A 9,985-nucleotide genomic window follows, 5' to 3' on the forward strand; every position below is an offset into this window, starting at 1 on the left:
TTTCCATTCTGAAATATATATATATTTATTAAACTTTTTATATTTTTAAATATAATATATATGTCCAGCGAGCGCTACCTATCGGTGCGAATCATAAAAATTATCAACTGAATTTCGAGAATTTCACTTTTTGCCGAACGCAACGCGAGATTTAGCCGATATAGCTTATTTTATTACAAATAAATAACTATGAAGATAAGAAAAGAAGAATCGTGAGTATTCCAATGGAAGTATTATTTAATTATATCTCTTTTTTTATTTTGCGAAGAAACTATATGCGAATGTCAAAATACTACTCTCGCGATATACCTCACCACACACACATACACACAGTCTATACAGTATTAATCTTTATCTACGTGATAACTATTCTTTTTTTTATACTGGTCTTAAAAGTTGGTCTAGTTGCTTTTAAATTATGTATAATTTCGCCAACCTCCTCTCGCGATCCACCTACTATACTGACGCTTGTTACGTTACTTGATACACGATCGTGCGGATTTCACGATCTAATATCGTTTGACAGACTCAATAATTTTTACGAATATATATATATTTATACGCAAGATAGTAGTAAACGCGAATGACACACTTTACAAAGCAGACAATCGGTATTTATAATAGTTTATGTGAATCGCGTTACAGAGTTAATATATATTTTACATAATATATTATATATAATACACATAAATATATATTTATATATATTTATATATATAATATATATTAATATTATATACTATATATATAAATATATATATATATATATATATATATTTATACATATAATATATATTTTTTTCTAATCCACAGGGCGGGGAAGTCTGCAAGAGACGGGTTCATATATTATATTTAAACCCCAATGATCATCGAACCAAGAACTTTCTCGAATAATATCACAATTTATGTCAGCGATGATAAAACAGCGCCGACAACGCCGAATTTCATTCCTGTTCAGAAACGAAACGCGTCTTTCAAATACATATGTATATATATATATATATATATATATATATATATATATATATAATATGTATAACAAAAAAATGCATATAATACAATAAAATTAATCGAACGATTGATTAGAGATTTACGGAACCGCGTATAATATTTGTATACATATACATATATACGCAGAAAATAATAATAATAATAATTTCAAGTATTTAACGTAAGGACGGTAAAGGAATCCCTCGTAATATATATATATATATATATGTTTAAACAGGAGCTCTCTATATCGAGAATAATCTTAATGATAATAATTACATCCCACGCATGTCACGCGATGCAGAGAAGAGTGGCGTATGAAATAAAGGACAGTCATAATATCCGTTCATATTAATCTTACATCTGTACGTTCTTCTTTACGGAGCAATTAATTCCCCTCCGATCGTTGTGTGTTACTTAGATGAGAATGAAAGTGGCTAATGGTTTTTCCCTACAGTATTCCGCTACTACGGCGGAATTGAAATAAAGTCTTGACATTTTGCGGAATACACGACATATGTATATACACAATGACCCAGAAATAAACTTTTGTTCTCGAATTGCAAATTCCTGATCAAAGACTAAAAACTACAAGTCTCTCCTTTTTTCCGATTAAAGAGGAATTTCAGCGCGCGAGAGTTTAATTGGCTGTGGATGGCATCTCCTGAATCCCCAATTATCGTTACTTTCCCTCAATCACCTTCTTCTAAACCGGAAATTTGGAATTCTTATTTGTCAAGTTAAATATCACCTAAAATTTTTTTTTTTAATATCCCTCTTAATCTCGATTTGCCGAAATTGCAAAGCATTATTTCTTTTAATAGTACACGGACTTCTGAGCCATCCTATATATATATAATATTTGTGGAATCAAGAGAGAGAAAGAGAGAAAGCAAGGCCGGTGAAGGCGTACATATACATTTAAATTTATGGAAAATTTTTTCTTAGAAAATTCTCATGCACCCGGGCACTTAGCGATAATTAATTAACCCATTAAATATCGTGGACGTCACGCACGCTTTTTACGACCCGAGGCGCCCCGGACGTCATCTCCGTCAGCGCGCGATATATGTTTTATCGATTGGATTTCCTCTCTCTTTGTATACTTACAGTCTTACTATAGACTCCCGGTGTCACATACATACATCGAAACTGCCCTAGAAGAGAGGAGAAAAAAAATTAAAAAGTTTCACATGCGCGCGGGTAAAATGTCATCAAGCCGCTTCGCGGCTCCATTTCGCGTAATGTAGTATATCGCTGCCGCCAACGGTTTGCTGCTCTACCCCTCCAGGAACAAAGAATTATTACACACTTTCACTCTCCTCTTTCGTGTTATAATTACGTAAGAGTAAGACAGACGCGAAAGATTTTATTTCGTACACATGGTATATTTTTTTCCCTTACCTTCTCTCCTCCTCCTTGGAAACTTTCTTGCTAAACAGTCTTGACAGTTTCTCCGGAAATCGAATGAATACACATTTTATTCCCCAGATTACACGCGCGCATACACACACACATACACGCATAAGTACACCCACATACACATATCACGATTACATAATTTATATGTATAAATCACAATCGCAATTTTTTTGTCTCTCGTACGATTGCACTTAATTATTACATATATGTATATATGTGTGTATATATATATATATGTATATATTTATATATTGTACAGTGAAACCTCTGTACTCATAAGCATAGTTTTTTCTTTCGCAAATGTGCGACTCCCCCGGAGGAATTTTTCGTTAAGGTTAAATCCCCTTATAAACCCCCAAGTACTTTCCTACCTTCTTTTCAAGCTTTGCTTTAAATAAAAATGTACATATCATTATACTGTTCAACACAAAAAATTACCGGCACGAAATTAATCGTTTTTTTTTTTTTTTTTTTAGTGTTTTGGACGCTGAATACAAATCTGTCTTCAAAATTACTCCATCACGTCACAATATTAAGAGACATGCAATTAAAGTTGCAAAAAAGAGTTATTTTCACGAACTTTGTCATATTACAGCTACAATAATTAATGCGACGTGCTAAAGAAGTTTTCTTGCCACTAAAATAAGGTATATTATTAGGACTTTCAACCCTCAATAGGCATTTTCGATATCGGTTATAGTTCATAAAATATACATAGTTGAATATAGGGTATTGCAGAAGTTAGCTGTGATTTACTTAGGTTGACAAGATACAAACAATTTTATTATTTATTTATTCTTAAAGGTCTTTTAGGTCACTGAATACGAAATCAATGTCAAAATTGTCAAATTCAAAATAGTACTCAAAATAGGGGATATAGAAATTAAAAAAAATATTTTTTTATAAATTCGTTAAATTCACCATTTTGATAATTTTGACATTGGATTCGTATTCAGTGGCCTAAAAATCTTTTAAGAATAAATAAACATGATTAAAAACTGTTTGTAACTCGTCAACCTAAGTCACTTATTTAGTCAGCTAACTTCTGCAATACCTCATATTCAACTATAGATATTTTATGAACCACATTAACATCGAAAATTCCTATTGAAAGTTAAAAGTCCCAACAATAGACTTTATTTTGATGACAAAAAATTTCTTTAGCACGTCGCATTTTGTAGCTATTACGACAAAATTTGTGAAAATAATCCTTTTTTGCAATTTTAAGGCTCCTGTATACTCAGGGGCCATCTTGGGTTGATAACGTCAAAAGTGAGAAAATATATCATAAAAATTTTTGCGACTTACGTTAAAATAAAAATGTTTTTCAATAAAATAGCGTTTGAAGTCAATAAAGCAGACATGTAAAATATATCGAACTCTCTTTTTGTTTGAGTAATCAATAAATAATATGTGTATATGTATATATCAAATTATGAATTAAACCTAATCAAGGACGCAAACCAGCTGTTTGACAAGTATATCCAAATGAAATAAATATTTATATGTTTTCACATATTATGCCAAAATAAGAGTCGTCGGTATATTTTAACACCACGGCAATTATTTTAAACATAAAAACACCACAGTAAAATGAAAAATAACGCTATAAATCCCCAAAAAATCTTAGCTTGCTAAAATGTCATTTATGCTTATTATTAATAAACAAAATCGTATTATTTATTAATCATATAATTTTTCTTTATTATAGTACAATTTTTTATCGATGAAACAATATAGAGATTCTTATTTCCATTGTTTTGAATTAAGTCGTCACTATCAACGCGGACTTGGCAATTGAGTATGCAGGAGCCTTAATCTTAATTGCATGTCTCTTAAAATTGTAATGGAGCAATTTTGAAAACAGATGTTCAGCGTCCAAAAAGCTACATATAAGAAACGGCTAGTCTCGTTCCGGTATTCGAAAAAAAAAATCATTTTTTGTCGAACAGTGTTATATTATTCTTGTAATAAATTTGTACCCGCAATAACAAGGTTTAATCGATATATATATATATATATATATATATATATATATATATATATATATATATATGCTACGATAAATTGCTACATAATAATAAAGGACGATAAAGAGAAGAGAGAGAAAGAGAAAGAAGAAAAAGAGATCAGTAGTTGCCACTTTGTTCGCTCCTACCGCATATTGTATATAAATTTCAAATAAACCTCGGTAAGGCAGTGCCAGCTCGGTGATACACGTAAGGTGGGGGCGGCGGGCCGGAGAAGTGCCTCTGATGCTGATGAGGAAGCGAGGATCGGTGGGCCTCGATGCTTCCGCCACTCGACGGGGAGATGTGCGGCAGGAGGTGCGACGCCCCGTCACCGAGATCCAATTCCAGTTCCTGTTCCTCGATTAAATGCAAAGCGCCGAAGGAGGCCGTCGCCATCGCTACGTCCGGCATCACGCCCGACAATTGGCCGTCGCTACACGAGTTGGCCTCTTGTTGCTGTGAATAAGAAATAAGACCCATCTCTTGCATTTCATCCGATATTCTCGAATCGGTTAAGGTTACCACACTAATCGAGAGAGATTTTGCAACCAAATTTTAATAAAAAACAAAAACAAAAAAAACAAAAAAGAAAAACAGAGAGGGAACAGGAAAAAGAAGTAAGGACGCTTCAGTCAGGTTTTAGGTCGGTCCCCCGTTCGATAATCCCTCGGGATAGGGCGGGAATCTACCACGAAGCCTCCTGGCCCTCCCTCAGGGGTCAGGACGGTGAAGTTTGGTTTTGGCAAATTTCCTGACTCAAAAAAAAAAAAAAAAAAAAAAAAAAAAGAGAGAGAGAGAGAGAGAGAGAGAAGAAGAAGAAGTAAAAAGATAAGAAAAGAAGGAAAAGAAGAAAAGGAAGAGAAGAAAGAAAAAAGAAGAGAAGAGAAGAAAAAGAAAAGAGGAAAGAGAAAAAAGAAGAAATAAAAAGATAAAAGAGAAAAAAGAAGAAAAGAAGATAAAAAGGAAATAAAAGAAAAAAAAGGAGAAAAAAGAAGGAAGAAAGAAGAAGAAGAGAAAGAAGAGAAGGAAGAAGAAAAGAAAGAATAGAAAAAAGAACAAAATAAAAAAGAAAAGAAGAATAAAAGAAAGAAGAAAAAGGAAGAGAACACGAAAAAAGAAGAAAAAAGAGAAAAATTCCACAATACATACAAGAAGAGAAAACAATTTCATAAGAAAGTTTCGGTTGCGCCAGCGCAGCTTGGATTAAATTAGACCGATTTAGTAATCTTCCTCATTTGCCAGATTATAATCTCAGTTTGCGATACACAAGACCGAACAAAGGAAACCTAATTAAGAAAATTGCGAGGATCTAAGCGCGAGCGAGTGAGCGAAAGACGCAACCGAGCCTAAAACGCGAGATTATAAAGTTGCTCTCAGTGCAATATATCGGTGTATGCGCGCGTACACATACATATATGTTATAGAGTAGCGTTAGCTCGTCTTCTCCCTTACCTCGGCCAGAAGTCTGCAGCTCTCTCCCTCGGTCACTATAGCTGGAAGTTCGTGTCTATGTGCGTAAGACGAAGTCGGCCGAGGAAATGTCATGTTCCTCCCGTAACACACCGGGGCGGTAGTTCTCACACGAATACCCATGCCCGGCGAGTCAATGTCCTCTATATCTGTCATCCTCTGCTCGTTTTGCTCTTTCATACTGTAAGACGCTGTGTTCTGAAATCAATATCACGGGCAATTTATCGCGCGCCGTCCGCTAAATGAAAGATGCATTAAAAGCCGGGAATAATATGGAGAGAAAGAGAGAGAAGGAAAGAGGAAGATCGCGGAATTGGAGCGGTTTGTGAACGTATGTGTACAAGATACATATATATATATATATATATATATATATATATATATATATATATTGAATCCGGAGACATATATATATATATATATATATATATATATATATATATATTGAATCACCGCGATCTCGAGTGTCGAATAAAACGAGGCTAATGACATAAATAGACGATGCGTAGCGCGAGAATTAGAGTCGATTGGTCGAGAGCTCACGCGGGAAGAACATAGAAACGTGCTCTGATAATGGAGGTGAAGCTCTATCGTCGGAAAGAGACAGAGAGAAAGAGGGAGGAAGGATTCTTCCCCTTCGGAAATGGAACGCGACCTAATTCATATGTGATCTGCATGAAGAAATGACATATGTACAGGGTGTTTCTGAAATACTTGGGCAAAATTGTAGGATGTATTCCTCGCGTCAAAATAAAGAAAGAAGTTTATATGTACTCATAGTCAAAAATGACTAGTCGCGAAGTTATAGTAACACAAAGTTTAGGTCAACGTTATTGTGAGAAATAATCATAACTAACTTAACTGATAAAAAATATACAAATTGTGTCTCCATTTGGTTGAAAGCAAATTGTTATCTATGAGGATATTTAAAACGTCTAAAATCTACTATTTGCAACCTATTGATAACGAAGAAATACCAATATATTACACTAGTTTATAGCCAAAAGTTATTTTAAACCAGACAAAGTTTTTTTTTAGATTTTCGGATGCTGAAAGTGATGTCGTAAATCAAATTTCACTAGCACGTTAGATTTCCAAAATAATTGAAGTTTAATGTGTAGAAAATGGTTTTTCTTGCAATATTTAAGATTTTTTGTAAAAAAAAAAGTTAATCTTATTTAGAAAGTCTGATCAAATATCATGAATACATCGTTCATCCCCTATAAAATGCATTTTTTATTTTAATATTTTATTTTTAGTCATGTATGCCTGAAATATTAAAGTTGGAAATTATTTTCCATTTGAGGAAGTTTTTTTGAAAAAAATATTTTTCCAAAATTGATTTTACTCTTACTTGTCCGCCTTTAGATCATACAACTTTTTTTGAAAATGCATTTGTTTCGAAAAATTTAAGGTAAGCAATTAAAATGAGATCCTATATAGAAATATATTATTTAGTGGAAGCTATTATGATAAGCTACACTCTGTATCGATAATCGCAAACTACAAATTATGAGTACATAGTATATAATTTATGATTTTATCATCATACGCAGAATATTTTCTACCTCAACAAAACTATATATTTAAATTCTTCCTAACGTGACTAAAAAATAAGATATCAAAATAAAAAAAAAATTAAATCAAAATAAAAAATCGAAATAAAATTTTATAGGGGATGAACAATTCACGATATCTGATCAAAATTTCCAGATAACATTAACCTTTTTTGCAAAAAAATCTCAAATATCGCAAAAATATTTTTTGCATATCAAACTTCAATTATTTCAGAAATTTGACTATTGATAATTGGCTTGCATCGTTTTCAGCATCGAAAAATTTATAAAAATACCTTGTCTGATTTAAAACAATGAAAAAAATTTTTTTATGAATTAATGTTATTTAATAATAATGTTGACATACATTTTGTTTTGCTATAATTTCGCAACCAGTCATTTTTTACTGTAAATTATAAATAAACCTTTTTCTTTATTTTGACGCGAGGAATAGAGCAGTTCTAGCAGTTCGTCCAAGTATTTCAGAAACATCTATTTACACTCTATTTACAGAGTGTTTTATTTTAATATCCCACCCCAAATAACTTTTTTATTGTAGAAGAAAATATTTCAGACAAAAGTTGTATGGTTTCGAGGGAGACATAAGATGATACCATTAGTTTGACCTTGAATAGTTACTTGAAGGTCACGTAAAGGTTATCTTCAATTTTTTAAATGAAATCATCTATTTTTCTTGTAACTTATCTCAAAAACTTTCCAAAACCGTATAATAAAATATTTTTCCATTAAGTACTTTCTGAGTTATAAAGGTTCGAAGTTAACAATTTTTTGACATAAAATGTAAAATATTCAGTTTTCGGTAATCATACCTTATGTCTCCCTCGAAACTATACAATTTTTGTTTGAAACATTTTCTTCAATCGAAAATAAAAGTTACTTAAGGTGGGACATTAAAATGGGACACCCTGTATATACAATATATAGCGATTGAAGAGCGATGCTTTGCATACGTTATCGCTGCTGTAAATTAGCAAGCGTGGATGCGACACACATGCGTGATTATTAACTCGATGTGCCCGGGATTCTCTTTCAGAGATACCCTCCCTCCATTAAAATCTCTCCACATCTGACTCTGAATCACAAAATTATATTGCGCGTCTTCTCGATAGACGCGAGCTCGAAAAATTCTCATATAATATGACATAATACTCTTTTCGTTCAATTATACACACACGTGATTTTTTCCTCCTTCTCGAAGCCCCTTCTGTCACTTTTTCAATTAACCGCTCGTCACGCTCTTGTCTATGACGCATTTCCAAACAGGAAGATATTAAATCATTGCATTACATGTCGCGAATCAAAATATAAGCAAGATGGTATCAACACAAAATACAATAGAATCTTCTGCACACACTTCCGCGATATCTACGATAATGTTTACGTGTCAAACAATATCGTCTTATCATAAAGATACTGACGGATTGTATGGGATAAATTGTATAAACAACATGATAGGAATAATATTGTCGAAGAATTTGTGTATATCGCCAATTATGACTAATTAAATCTAGAAAATGAAGATGGGCACACAATAGTGGAAATATTTCAAATTCAAACTATGAAGAAATATTATTATAATTATTTAATATAATGTTATTATATAAAATATATTATAATACAATATTATTATTATTTAAATAGCTTTATTTAAATAAAATATTTAAAGTTTATCTTACTTAATAATTACTCTTAGAAAAATTATTCATTGAAATAATTTTAAAATAATTTTAATAATAATTATTTAATTAAATAATAATTTAAATAATAAAATATTTAAAAAAAATATATATATATATATAATTTCAAAATTATTTAAATAATAATTTTAAAATAATTATCAGAGAATTTCTTCTATTTGAAATTACGATTTGATAAAATATAAAAAATAGGCCTAAAAGAAAAGCAAATAGAATAAATGCAAATAATGTGTGTAAATATTTTACCACTTTTGCAATAAGAGAGAAATAATTATTTCAATTAATAATCTGTAATCTTTGATGGGAAATACATTTATTTATTTCTGATTCGTAAAATCAATTAAATATTTTAAATAAGATTTTAATTAAAATGCAAATAAATAAATTAATTTATTCTATATTAATCATTTACATTTTACATAATCCAACGAGAGGAATAGGTTGCATAAATAGAATGTTCTTTTGTCTTTGATTGGATGTAACTTTTAATATTAATATTAACGTTGTATTAAATTAAACTGATGCAAATATTTTGAAAATGTGTCACATTTATTTAAAGTCTTTTAACAACTTTTACTTTTATATCTTTGTTAATAGTTTAATTTTAATGATAAAAACTGTTTTATTACGAGAGAGAGAGAGAGAGAGAGAGAGAGAGAGAAAGAGAGAATTTAAAAATATTTTAATGCACAAATGATATTTCGCGATGACGTATATTGGCGCATATTTTATTCAATCTTAATCAATTATTTAGACTCAAAGACGTAAGCGCGAAATGATTTCAATTAAATACGAATAGCGATATATTGAAATGACG

At 31.3% G+C, this 9,985-nt stretch overlaps 1 protein-coding gene across 4 annotated transcripts in view; it reads right to left on the minus strand.

Annotated features, from left to right (window-relative positions):
- Positions 1-9,985, minus strand: part of LOC114940148 (BTB/POZ domain-containing protein 7) — a 30,263-nt gene continuing 20,278 nt past the window's right edge. For all 4 annotated transcript variants that reach the window (XM_029314671.2, XM_085479711.1, XM_085479713.1 and 1 more), the window contains exons 10-11: positions 5,877-6,092; positions 1-4,880 (exon numbers count right to left, since the gene is read on the minus strand). In XM_029314671.2, coding sequence (XP_029170504.2) covers positions 4,590-4,880; positions 5,877-6,092 — 507 coding nt within the window. In that variant the 3' untranslated portion in view covers positions 1-4,589. The remainder of the gene's footprint in view (positions 4,881-5,876; positions 6,093-9,985) is intronic.

Source organism: Nylanderia fulva, unplaced genomic scaffold, assembly GCF_048542155.1.
Source record: "Nylanderia fulva isolate GAGA-0341 unplaced genomic scaffold, ASM4854215v1 Scaffold129, whole genome shotgun sequence".
NCBI classification, from domain to species: Eukaryota; Metazoa; Arthropoda; class Insecta; order Hymenoptera; family Formicidae; genus Nylanderia; species Nylanderia fulva.